The sequence below is a fragment of the Rhinolophus hipposideros genome, assembly GCF_964194185.1.
Source record: "Rhinolophus hipposideros genome assembly, chromosome: 18".
Lineage (NCBI taxonomy): Eukaryota > Metazoa > Chordata > Mammalia > Chiroptera > Rhinolophidae > Rhinolophus > Rhinolophus hipposideros.
In genome coordinates this window covers 38193470-38207246 of record NC_138064.1, presented here as the reverse complement: position 1 = coordinate 38207246, position 13777 = coordinate 38193470, and the positions used below count along the sequence as shown (strand labels likewise).

At 36.9% G+C, this 13777-nt stretch overlaps 1 protein-coding gene across 1 annotated transcript in view; it reads left to right on the top strand.

Annotated features, from left to right (window-relative positions):
* The window catches only part of GRM3 (glutamate metabotropic receptor 3), a 229898-nt gene that overhangs the window by 119750 nt on the left and 96371 nt on the right, over positions 1-13777 (top strand). The window contains exon 2 of the mRNA XM_081079463.1: positions 9342-9951. Coding sequence (XP_080935589.1) covers positions 9484-9951 — 468 coding nt within the window. The 5' untranslated portion in view covers positions 9342-9483. The remainder of the gene's footprint in view (positions 1-9341; positions 9952-13777) is intronic.

Here is a 13777-nt window from a genome sequence, read left to right as displayed (position 1 = left end):
CTAAGGTCATGAAGTAAATTCAAACATTTCTTTGAACAAAGAGTCCACATTATAAAACAGTGACTTTCAAAAAATTGTTTTTACCACAATTCATTAAGAAACTGTTTTATACTATAACCCAAAACATACACTCATACACACAAAAATACATCCCAACAAAAAGTTTTAGAAAGTAATATTCACCCTTACTACAGGCCTTAGATCAGAGTTTTCATATTTTCTATTATATTGTAAACATTTCTATTTCCTTTTAAGTTGCTCATTACAGTTCATTAATTCAATACAATTCATGACCCACGAATAGTGTGTGATCTGCAATTAGAAAAACGGTGGCCTAAAGCACTATGTTATATTGCTTTCCCAGGCTCTTCCAGTGTGATTCTCTAGGAATGGATTATTAAGACCACACTGTTAAATTTACCATCAGTGGTGTGCTGGTCAGTGTTTAACAACAAGGTGTTCAGGAGTTGTGAGGGGATTGATTATTAATGCTTGCTGATTTCTGAAATATAAATACTCCCTCTGTGGCCAATTTGAAGCTATCAACATGACGTTCCTAAACAGACTTGGGAAGAAATTAGTATAAATGGCTCTTGAGAGCTCATACCAGCCAACTGGAGTACACCAATAATTTACCTCTGGCCCCAATTTTTAACAAAACAGAACTGAAAAAAAATGGTTTAAAGTCATGTCAGTGACCAGAAGAGATGGAGATAACTTATCAATGTCATTTAATTGTCTATTTAATGGCAATTACTCTAAGCCCACAGTCTCACAGTATCTCATATATACAAATAGTTTCCATTTGAGTATGGGGTTCGTTCATAGTGCTATCACTTGGAGAATATCAATTAGTCCCTGATAGTTCATTGTCTGTACACTGAGGTGTCTAAAATGTCATGATCAAAAATGTTTCCTTCTTCTTAAGCTAATGTTTTGGCCCATTTAAAAATCCGACCACTCATAAATGTGTGATAAATTAATTTGTATTAATGTGCTAAAAACAGATGGCTTAATATAACAGATGATTTTATTTTTGATAAGTATAGTAAGAGAATTGAGAAAACGGGAATTCTGATAAGGGTATGAAGGAAGGAATGACTTTGGGATAGTTGCATTTCTAGGAAAAATCATCATAAATAGGATGGGAACCCCCAGGAGTCCTGGAGCCATCTGAGATTCAGGACAGGATCAGGCACGTGTGAAAGGCAATAACGGGGTAGGAGGGATGTTACAGCATTAAATAAAACAATCTATGTAAAACATTCATCACAGTTTCTGGCACAGAGCAGGTGCTCAATAAATTTCAGTATCTTTAAGGAAAAGAGATGGGAAAAGAGGAGAGATTCTACTCAGGAATCATTTAGTGGCAAGTGACAAAAAACAGATTTCAAACTGACTTAGGCAAAAAGAGGACTTTATTATCTCAGATGCCTGGGAAATTTTAGCTGAATTAACTAGCATATATACTATTGTCAGGTCTCACTATTTCTCTGTTTCTCGGCTCTGCATCTCAGAAAGATTCTTGCCTATGGTGGTAAGAGAATGCCAACAGCTCTAGGCTTACATCCATTTTTCTAAGGCACTCTAACAGAAGGAGGATACTTTTCTCCTGTTAGTTCTAAAACTTGTTCCAAAATTAACCCTGGTTGACAATAATCCCAGAACCAATCACTGTGGCCAGGGACACATCACACTCTGGTTAGTCATGTGTGTCACAAACTATATATGTATCAAGCCAGGAATGGATTCCCTTTGCCTTATAAACATATGTGTTTTTTCCCAATAGACAATTGTGCTAGGGTTTTCAGAAAACTTATACATTCATGTTAGTCAGTCAACTACAAGGGAAAATCCAGGCTAACCTTCATGCTCATCATTTCCATGCAGCTCTCTGCCCCACAAATTGCACCCACTTCAGAACCCAAGAACTCTAATTTCTGCCTATTGAGATCAAGCAGATTGCCACTGCCTCATGGCAGAAAAGTGGGGGGAATTCATAGTGTAATCATGAGGCCTCCCTTACGTTTTTCTTTTTTTTCTCTCTCAAGGACAATAGTTTGCCTTTTCAATTTTGTCCAGTTTTATAGCTATTTTTAGAAGAAGGGCAAGTACAATACTAGTTCCTATAACATGGGCAGAAGCAGAGGCTGGCTAGAGATATTCTGAAGACTTTATTTAGCATTAGGCAAAGATGGTGATATTTCAAACATTTTACAATTTACATGCTGAGGAAAACTGGAGCGATGGGGATATTTTTGTGGAAACATGTATGATATGTGTTCTTTTTTGTAAGACTTGATTGGGTAATAATGATAAAAGTCTTCTTAAATCCTAATTCTATATTTAGTTCTCACTACTACTTTGAACAATTTGTGTTTCTCTCTCTCTCTCTCTCTCTCTCTCTCTCTCTCTCTCTCTCTCTCTCTCTCTTTTCAGCAATATACAGAGGGTGCCAAAAAAATGTATACAATTTTAAGAAAGGAAAAACTGTATTAAAATTGTAATACTCAATATACCCTGATAACAAAAGATGAATACAAATCATGTGTATACATTTTGTTGGCAACCCTAGTATAATGTAGTTCTTTCTCACCAGAAGGCAGTAAGACTTAATTCATTGTGCAAAACACTTTGACATTATTCAAGAGAAAGCATTGTGTACACACAGGACATTATTAATAATAGTCACTTAATGGATCATATTGCCAACAGGTAAAAATGTTCTCCTGTGAACAGTATTACTCCATTTCTTCCCCAGTACCATTTTTTCCAGAGCAAGAGGGAAAGTTTTTGACAATCCCAGTTTCTGTACTCTCTGTTCATGCTGACAATCTTGTAACTTCTATTAGACTTGGCAGCTTCTAAGAGGAAAGAGACAAAGGTAGACTGCAGGGAGTTTGGGGAGACTCCAGTTCCAAGGCTTTGTAATGAGGTTAGGAAACTCGAGGGTGAAAAAACAGCTGAGATGGCAACACACACACACACACACACACACACGAAAATACTGTGAACTTTGGCATTTAGAAAAATAAAGATACACTTTGAAGAGAGGTGAATACGTCTTTCATATATTCTATATTGAATGATCCAACCAAGTTAATATTATTGATTGAAAGTAAATTACTAGCAATTACCTTAAGGACCAAAGCTCAGCAGAATTGTAAATCTGTTTTCCTACCTTATAAAAATACTTTCCTCTAACTTCATAAGAAAAAGGAAATAGGAGATATGACTTTGTGGAGGTGGGAGGGGGTCCAAGGCCAACTAGTGAATTAAGCATTTCTCCTTTTGTCATTATCAACATCCCTTTCTGGCTTCATCATCCAAATAAGCCATGTATTCATCTTCAATGAAGTCACTTATGGTTCTTGGGCTTCTTTTATCTTCTCTACGAATAAAACATGCTCATCAGAAAGGGTCTGGTTAATTCATTCCCACCACTCAAAGTAATATTTCGGTTATTTGAAGTTGTATATATACATTTATATATACATTGTGGGATTTCAAACTTCTTCAAGCATAGCTCTCCTCCCTAGCTTGAAACCTTAAACAGAAGCCTGGCCTCCTCTTTTCTGCCTTGCCATTTATGTTTTCAAGGAACTTAACCTGTTATTTGGTGTGTTGCTTTCCATTCCTTCTCAGACCAATAATGTGTATCCTAACCTTTCTAATTTCTAATTTCTAATTGCTCTCAACGTTTCCAGTTTTACTTTTTAATTTTTCCTTTAAAATCTTCAATTCATAGTCAAAGGAAAGGTCAGAGTTATTTGGGCTGAATTTCTCTAGTGTCAAAGTTGAATCCTGACTTACTATAACATCATATGAAATAAATTTACTATAACATCATATGGAATAAACATCATATGGAATAAAAGACCCATAATCATGTGGGTCTTTTCAGTGATCTTCTTCATTCTCTAACAGAATTTTCAAACTATTTTTCCAATCTCGTGACTAATCTCTGAAAAACTTACCTGCTATTTGGATTTCAAAATTTCACTCACATTTGACAACTATAGGTGAGGCACTGTGGAAAAACACATCAATGTCTAAGGAAAATACAATTGTCTTCCTATCCAGTAGCTTACACTCTAATGGGGAAGAAAGAACCATTTTCATTTTTTACTATTAAGTTTAAATTTTCAAAAAATTATGCAAATAAGTATAAAGTAAAATATGATCATCATGATAAACATAAAACAACCTACATGGGAATTCAGCAAATGAAGAGACCCCTTTACAGCTGGAAGAATGTAGACGGCTACGAAGGAGTAGAAATTTTAAGCTAGATCTGATTAAAATGATTGGATTTGAAATCAGCTACTCAAAATAATTTCCCGAGCAAGAGTACAGGAATTAGAACTGCAATGATACATCCTGCTATTAAAAATGCCAACAGAGCTACAGTCTCTATTTACCCATTTGAAAATGGCAGTCTAAGGAAAAAACGTCATGTCTTCTGTTGCTTATAATTCTGAGAAATGAAAAATTTATAATCAAATTGTATATACTAGCTTTAACCCTAAGTTTTCTCCAGATCAGTTAGGTGTGCAGGCTTTGAACACTCAGACACCCTTCAGCAACTTAAAGGTTTATCTGCAGGAAAGAGTGAGCATTGTTGCTGGCATTATATCTCTCTTGGACAAACTACTTATTCATTGAGTCAAACTGGATTTCATTTCTGACACCAAGTCCCTGGGCAAAGTCAAGAGATGAAGGAAAATACATATTAGCATATGCAAAGTATAGAAAAGCTTCCTGCCCACATATTATTCTAGGGGTTATATTCATAGCAAACCTCTGAGATTCCATTAATGCTTGGATTAATAAAACATTGGTGAGCAGGTAGCCTGCGGAGAGGGCTACACATGCTTGTTTATAGTTGGCACATCACTCATAATCCCTGAATGGAGAACTTCAACTGCAGAGCTGCAATTCTCCAGCTGCATATGAATGTGGTTGCAGTAGGGGGCCTGTTTATCTGGGGAATGTGTTGCTAGCGGATTTATAATGAAAGGAACCAGAAAAGAAGTAGTTGGTGCCCTTTCCCACAATCCGATAAGCTGGTACACAGAGATAAACAGTTGCATTGAATTAAGCATGTTTGTCTATTTTTCAATGTTAAATTTTAATTTTCCATTGTTTTTCCCCCAGTTTCTTAGGGCTTCATTTTAAGTAATGCTAAGTATTTTTAAATTATACATGGCCTTACAGTTTTAATCATTATAAATTCTGCTTTAAAGAAACGGTAAATTAGAAAATATTAAGACAGTGTATTTAAACATTACTCTAATTGGTTTTTAATTTGTAATTCTCTAATACTACATTAAATATTACTTAAAGAGGCTCTGTCAGAGGACTTAACGGAAACATATTTTACATAATATTGTTGTTGTTATATTTTACATAATAAGTTGTTTTTAAGATCTGTATATCTAATTTCTAAAGGTATATCATACACGTAAGACATAATGGGTTGCTTTTTGAGTCAAGCACTTCATAATAATTGCCATGTTAAAGAAAACCCACAGTATACTTATTTTTAAGATTTTCACAAACAATATGGACAGTTGGTAGAAACAGATGAGTACTTATCCATCACTCTGCATAAAAATATCTAAGCGTTTCGAATGTTGACAGCAGGGATAATATTCATTTGTTTCCAATTGGGTATCCAGTTCGTGGCCTAGCACACACATACTAAGTATTCCATAAATATTTGATGAGTGAATGGATCTCCAAAGCTTTTAAATAGCATAATATGCGTGTGCCTAATTTAGTATTCTCCTGACTGAAAACTTAAAAAAATAAACGTAGGTCAACTTGGGGACACATCTCTCCTTGCTTTACAGGGACCCACCTCCGCTGCAACTTCCAAAAACAAAGGCAGCATTTTCTCCTGGATGTATAGTTATTCCTATAGTCCTACCTGTTGTCAGTCCTATCCTGAAAGAGCATAATAGGGTAAGAGCACTTGAGAAGATTAGGTAGGTAATGAAATAAAACAATCCATTTCTCTATTTGAACTCTCATTTCCTGTGCCACAAATAAAATTGCAAAGAGTCATTTGCAAATATAAATGTCATGGCTTCAGGAAACATTTGTTGAATATCTCCTGGATTGCAGACACTATGCCAGGCCCTGAAAACACAGAGATGAATAAAACACAGCCCCTACTTGTGAAATACATAGATTGATAGATACTATTACTTTAGTGTAATATGGTGTTTCATTTTGAAAGCTTTCTTGTACTAAGAGCATGTTCCAAAGAGAGAATGAACTTTTCCATAAACTACAAGGTCATCTTTATTCTTTGTGTAGTCGAAATTCATATTTAACAGATACCTACATTTTTTCATAGGTAATGGTAAAACTGTGCTGATGACCTTCTTTGAATTAACTGTTCTTTTTTATTAGGCACATAAAACAATTATTTTATAGAGAAATTTCTGCTTCTTTATCATTAATGATAATGATCACAGTGTCTTTTGCCTTCAATGGCAATTTTGCTTCGAAGGAAATTAAGTGTACCTAAAGATCAAAGAGAGACCAGAAATTGATATGAAACAAAAAAATTCTACTACGGTATCAACTTTTAAAATTACTATTATTATTAGCTTTGCGGCAGATCTGCCAGAGAAGCTCTGGGTTAACACTGAGCATTCCAGTGACTGCTGCCATCATTGCCAAGATTCACACCTAAATAAATAAACAAAACAAAACCCAAAGGACTTGCGTGTCTCAAGAAAACAAGCCGTTACTTGCTCCATGCAAAAGGAACAGAAAGCATGTGGAAAGCTGGGTTTTAAAGGGCACTGCTAACACGAGAAAGGAGAAATGTCAAAAATGTTGAACACTGGACTCATTCCTGTCCCTTTTTGTTGTTGTTGTTAAGTTTTGTTTCTTTCTTCAAACCTTAAAGATTCTGTATGCTATGCCGCTTCATTTATTCCCAATGAGCAGACAGGAAACAAATATAAATTGTAATAGGAATGACAAACACTTCTTGAACTAGCTACAGCAGGAATATAAAGCAAGAAGTAAAAAATTTCACTAGAGAAGGAAGATTGCAAAGAATTCTTGACCTTTCCTGGTAGTGACTACTGAGTCTTAAGTGATAAGTAGATGTTACCAGATAAATGGGTGTAGATGGGCATTCCTGGCCAAGGGAAAAATGGAAGCAGAATCAAGAGGTCATGAACATCCTGGCATCCACTAAAGTGAACATAGTTCAATAGGGCTGAAGCACAAGGTATGAAGGCAGAAGTGGGATGAAGTTGATTGGCATGGTAAATAGTAAGACTTGAAAGCTAGCCAGGGACAAGATCATGAAGCATGAAGAAGTCAACTGTGTAACCTAGAGGAAGGGAAAGTCAAAATAGATTGGCAAAAGATGGGCCACTCTGAGTAGCAACTAAGATTATACATTAGACAGAGGACACTATTCAGATTGTTAACATTTGCTAACTTATCTGAGAGCACACAGGTGGAGGTGGTGTGGCTTTCAGGCATCCTGATTGAGTTGATGAGCAGCCAGGAGACCCCCCTCTTTCATACAACCCCACCAATACACAATTATGCACAAAAGCAGGAGAGCAGACAGGCACACTTAACCACACACACGGGGATGGAATTGTACCCTGTCAGGAGAGTGCTCCAGGAGCCCCTCTCACCACTTCTCTCACTTAACTCTGAATGTTATAGCAGCTCACCTCACCTAGGAGGAAAGGGGATAAGTAAGCAGAATGAATGTGCTGACCAGGGAGCTGGTGACAAGGAGTAGAGCAGTCCATTGGTTTGTGTGCATGCAACCAGGCTGTTCCACACCAGGGTTTTGGAAAGATCCCTGGAAAGACCCTAGCCTTCTGTCAAAATCATGATCCTCCCAGTGGGGCTTTGCCTGATTCCTAAAAGTTGCATATTTTCTAGCCTATGATGTAAAAACAAGTTCAATTTATGGAACTCCTAAGTAACAATCTACTGTGCAAACCCTAGCATTAGTGCTCACTGCACTGTAAATGTGGAGGCCACATCAGGAGTTGCTGATTGGCTGGAAGAGGCAGCCACCAGCATGTTCCCCATTATCTATACTGTAAAGGTTATACAATAATAACACTTAAAGTTTTATACTTGAGGAAGGTTATCTTTTTCTAATTCACAGAAAGGTGCTTTGGATGTTGGCAGCAGCTCTCTAGAAATCTACTGCTACGTCCTGTTAGAGATAGTAAGAGCCTGGCACAGTGGGGATAGAAGAGAAGAGACAGATTTGAGAGATATGAAGCAGGTAGACTCTACAGAACTTAGTGGCTAATTGAAAGAAAATAGGAGAGGGTGAAATGAGAAGGGTTCTAGCATGTAGGTTTCAGGTATGAGAACCTGAGTACGGAGAAGATCTATTCACAGAGATAAGGGAGAACTTAGGACATATAGACCTTGACGTGACAGAGGGATGTGTGGGATGGAGCTGTTAAGCAGGCAGTTAACCTAGGAGTCATTTAAGTGGTAGTAAAACTGTGAGCCTGGATGAGCTAGCCCAGGAATGGGGCAGGGGTGGGGAGTGTGCAACAATGGAATTTGAGCTTCAGTCAAAAGTAAAGCATGCGAACAGAAACCTAGAAAGTTGCAATCAGTATAAAACAGTCAAGATTTCAATTAAATCTTGAGGACTACCCTGGATATATTGAATTTAGAAGCTAGTAGATCAGTAGTAGCTTTTCCCCAAGCCATTTTGTTAGAGCAGTGGAGGCAGGATCTTGGTGGCAGTGGGCTAAGAGCATCTGAAATGAGAAGTGAGGACAATGCTGCAGACAATTCTTTGGAAGAGGTCACCTGTGAGGGGAAGACAAGGATGTGGTGGTAGGAAGGCAGAAATGGCGACAGAATCACAATTGTGTTTTGTTTTGCTTCCAAATGGAAAGGCAAGAATGGATAAAAAGGGATTGGTTATAAAGGTACCTAAAAGAAGGGGGATAAAGGCACATTACCAAGTTGTTACCCTACCAATTGCTCAGCAAGTGACTCAGTAGAGAGGGTACTGAACTTGGTATTAGAAAAACCAGAGTCTGAACACTACCAACATTCTAAGTACACTTTGTCAGGTCACTTTACCTCTTTAGTCGTCAGTGTCCATTTCTCGGAGCAGGGACCACTAATATCGACATCACAGTGGGTTGTAAGGGTGAGAATACTGTGGTAGCGTGCCTGGTGCAGTAGTGCAGAGTGTGTTTAGCAAATGGTAATTTGAGTCATTATCCCATCAAAAGTCTGAGTGGGGCCCATCAATGTAATCACTTGTTTTCTTTTTCATTTTTACTCCTATAATTTTTTTTTCTCTCTAGGAATTTGGTGACAGGCTCTGCTAGTCTGTTCCTCCTTATTTGAAGGACAGGCCAAAGACCAGTTTGGAAATGAGAGAGGAAGACTAGCGGACAACACTGGCTCCATCCATTGATATTTCCTAGAGTTAGAGAAAGAGGATTCATGAAGATGTTGACAAGACTCCAAGTTCTTACCTTAGCTTTGTTTTCAAAGGGATTTTTACTCTCTTTAGAGGACCATAACTTTATGAGGAGAGAGATTAAAATAGAAGGTGACCTCGTTTTAGGGGGGCTATTTCCTATTAATGAAAAAGGCACTGGAACGGAAGAATGTGGGAGAATCAATGAAGACCGAGGGATCCAACGCCTGGAAGCCATGTTGTTTGCTATTGATGAAATCAACAAAGACAATTACTTGCTACCAGGAGTGAAGTTGGGTGTTCACATTTTGGATACATGCTCTAGGGATACGTATGCATTAGAGCAATCACTGGAATTTGTCAGGGCATCTTTGACTAAAGTGGATGAAGCTGAGTATATGTGTCCTGACGGATCCTACGCCATTCAAGAAAATATTCCACTGCTCATTGCGGGGGTCATTGGCGGCTCCTACAGCAGTGTTTCCATACAGGTAAGACTGACCAATGCTACTGCTAAATCACTGTGTCTCTTTGGTTTTATGCGTTGGGAGAACAACAAAAAAAGAATATCCTATTAACTTCATCAATATGTCATATTAAAAATATAATTATGCATTTCGATGGGTATTTGGTAATATAGATAGGTTTGCAAACAGAACAGTTCTCTATCAATGAAAATTGTTTAGAAGTATATCAGGTAGTATCACAACGTACCCCAAAATTCAGTGACTTAAAACAAAAATGATTTATTATTATAGTTAACAAGTCTATCGCTTCTCGGCCTTTTGGCTAAGATCAAGTGTAGTATAGTTAACAAGTCTGAAGCTCAGTCGGAGTGAGCTGATCAAAGCTGGGTTCAGGTGGGGGTGGCTCTGTTCCAGGTTGTTCCTTATCCTCCACCTTGAATCAGTGAGCTAGCCCAGGCATATTCTTCTCAGAGTGATGGCAGCAGTATAAGAGAATGCAAACTTAACTGCACAGGCCCTTTCCAAGCTTCTGCTAGCAGGACATCTGCTAACATCCCCTCATCAAAGCAACTCACAGGACTCAGCCCAGAGACAAAGAGGAGGGAAACATGCCTGGACCACAAGACAAGTGCAGCAAACTTACATCACAAACGATGTGAGTGTATGGTAACGATTTTCAGCCATTGATACCATCAACCCCAAGAAAGTACAATATCACTGAACTCTGCTTTTCACAGTAATTTATACTAAAGCATAGTTTTTTCAGAGATAAATTATCAACAATTTCTCATGGCATAAATCTCAAAACATATGCAGAAAAGTCAGATAATTACTACATAAAAAGAAGGACCAATTTTGTACACAACTTAAATTAGATAAAAGCTACTAATTGGCTCTCATAATTTTGTTAGGGAAAGAAAGAACATACTGGTATTCTTTGAACTCCTGCAATGCTCACTTACAGGGTCCCAGAATTTTAGGCATGGAAATGAGCTGAGAAATCCCCCAGCTCAGCTTTCTCATTTTTCCAAGTCCCAGAAAGATTGGTTTCATGAAACTCCCATTGGTAGGTAGCGCAGAAACTAGAATTCAGGTAGATCATTTGTACTTTTGTGTTCTTTCAACCATCTCATATGATTTCTAGATGTTACTTGAAGTTCAATATATATATATATATATATATATATATATATAGTTTTTTTTTTTTTCTGATAAGAGCACTAATGTCACAGCAGTAACAGGTCATGACTCTAGGAGTCATATACTTTGCCTCCCACCAAATTAGTGTAATCAAAGCTCCAAGCACTAAAGGAGGCTATATTACAGTCATGCTGTATTTATATGTCACAAACCACTTAAATTGGCAATTTTGTATTGGAATAACCTTGTTTCTATACCCCAGATTCGTGGCATTTAAAATATTACGTATAGCTCTGTGCTGTTCTAAATGAGCTATTTCAAATTTATTTCCTTCTTCTGAGCACATGCTCATATAATGAGTAATTAGGATAATTGGTTTTTCATAAACACCCTTTAACATCATTAGATGGATAGACAATATTACACATCTCAAAGCATATCATGTTAATTTTGCCACTATTTCTATACTTGGATCAGGAGAGATGGAATTTGCTATTTGAGAAGAGAGAATTAAAGATATGTATCTGCCATACTTTCAGTAAAATTTCACTAGATGCATGCCAGTCATTTTATAAATATTTTTTAAATTTATTTATTTTATTTAAATTTATTGGGGTGACAATTGTTAGTGAAATTACAACATTTCAGGTGTACAATTTTGTATTACATCATCTATAAATCCCATTGTGTCTTCACCACCCAGAGTCAGTTCTCCTTCCATCACCATATATTTGATCCCCTTACCCTCATCTCCCACCACCCAACCCCTTTATCCTCTGGTAACCACTAAACTATTGTCTGTGTCTATGAGTTTTTTTTTTCTCATTTGTTTGTCTTGTTCTTTTGTTGTTTTTGGTTTATATACCACATATCAGTGAAATCATATGGTTCTCTGCTTTTTCTGTCTGACTTATTTTGCTTAGCATCATATTCTCAAGATCCATCCATGTTGTAACGAATGTTCCTATATCATCTTTTCTTACCACCGAATAGTATTCCATTGTGTATATATACCACAACTTCCTTATCCATTCATCTATCGAAGGACATTTTGGTTGTTTCCATGTCTTGGCCACCGTAAACAAAGCTGCAATGAACATTGAAGCACATGTGTCTTTATGTATAAATGTTTTCAGAGTTTTGGGGTAGATACCCAGGAGAGGGATTGCTGGGACATATGGTAATTCTATTCGTAAGTTTTTGAGGAACCTCCACACTGCCTTTCATAACGGCTGCACCAATCTGCATTCCCACCAACAGTGTATAAGTGTTCCTTTTTCTCCACAGCCTCTCAAACACTTGTTACTATTTGTCTTGTTGATGATAGCCATTCTGACTGGGGTGAGGTGATATCTCATTGTGGTTTTTATTTCAATTTCTGATGATTAGTGATGTTAATCATTTTTTCATATGTCTATTTGCCATTTGTATGTCTTCTTTGGAGAAATGTCTCTTCAGGTCCTCTGCCCATTTTTCAATTACTGGCTACAAAATCAACGAACAAAAGTCCATTGCATTCCTATATACTAACAATGAAATCTCAGAAAAAGAAATACAAAAAACAATTCCCTTTGCAATTGCAGCAAAAAGAATAAAATACCTAGGAATAAACTTAACCAAGGATGTGAAGGACCTATATGCTGAAAACTATAAGACATTTTTTAAAGAAATTGAAGAGGACACAAAGAGATGGAAAGACACTCCATGCTCATGGATTGGAAGAATCAACATAGTTAAAATGGCCATACTACCCGAAGCAATATACAGATTTAATGTAATCCCCATCAAAATCCCAATGGCATTTTTTAAAGAAATAGAACCAAAAATCATCAGATTTGTTTGGAACCACAAAAGACCCCCAATAGCCAAAGCAATCTTAAGAAAAAAGAACAATACTGGAGGTATCCAAAATATCCAAAATATACAAGGAACTCATGAAACTGTTGAGTTTCATGAGTTCCTTGTATATTTTGGATATTAATCCCTTATCAGAGGCACTGTTTGCAAAAATCTTCTCCCATTCAGTTTGTTGTCTCTTTATTTTGTCGATGGTTTCTTTTGCTGTGCAGAAGCTTTTAAGTTTCATGTACTCCCATTTGTTTATTTTAGCTTTTACTTCCATTGCCTTTGGAGTCAAATTCATAAAATGCTCTTTGAACCCAAGGTCCATAAGTTTAGTACCTATGTTTTCTTCTATGCAGTTTATTGTGTCAGGTCTTATGCTTAAGTCTTTGATCCATTTTGAATTAATTTTGGTACATGGTGACAGATAGCAGTCCAGTTTCATTCTTTTGCACATGGCTATCCAGTTCTCCCAGCACCATTTATTGAAGAGGCTGTCTTCCCTCCATTGTATGTTTTTAGCTTCTTTGTCAAAACTTATCTGTCCATATTTATGTGGTTTTATTTCTGGGTTCTCAATTCTATTCTATTGTCTATGTGTCTCTTTTTCTGCCAATACCATGCTGTTTTGATTATTGTAGCCCTGTAGTACAAGCTAAAGTCAGGGAGTGCGATACCTCCAGTATTGTTCTTTTTTCTTAAGATTGCTTTGGCTATTTGGGGTCTTTAGGAGTTCCAAACAAATCTGATGATTTTTGGTTCTATTTCTTTAAAAATGCCATTGGGATTTTGATGGGGATTGCATTAAATCTGTACATTGTTTTGGGTAATATGGCCGTTTTAACTATGTTGATTCTTCCAATCCATG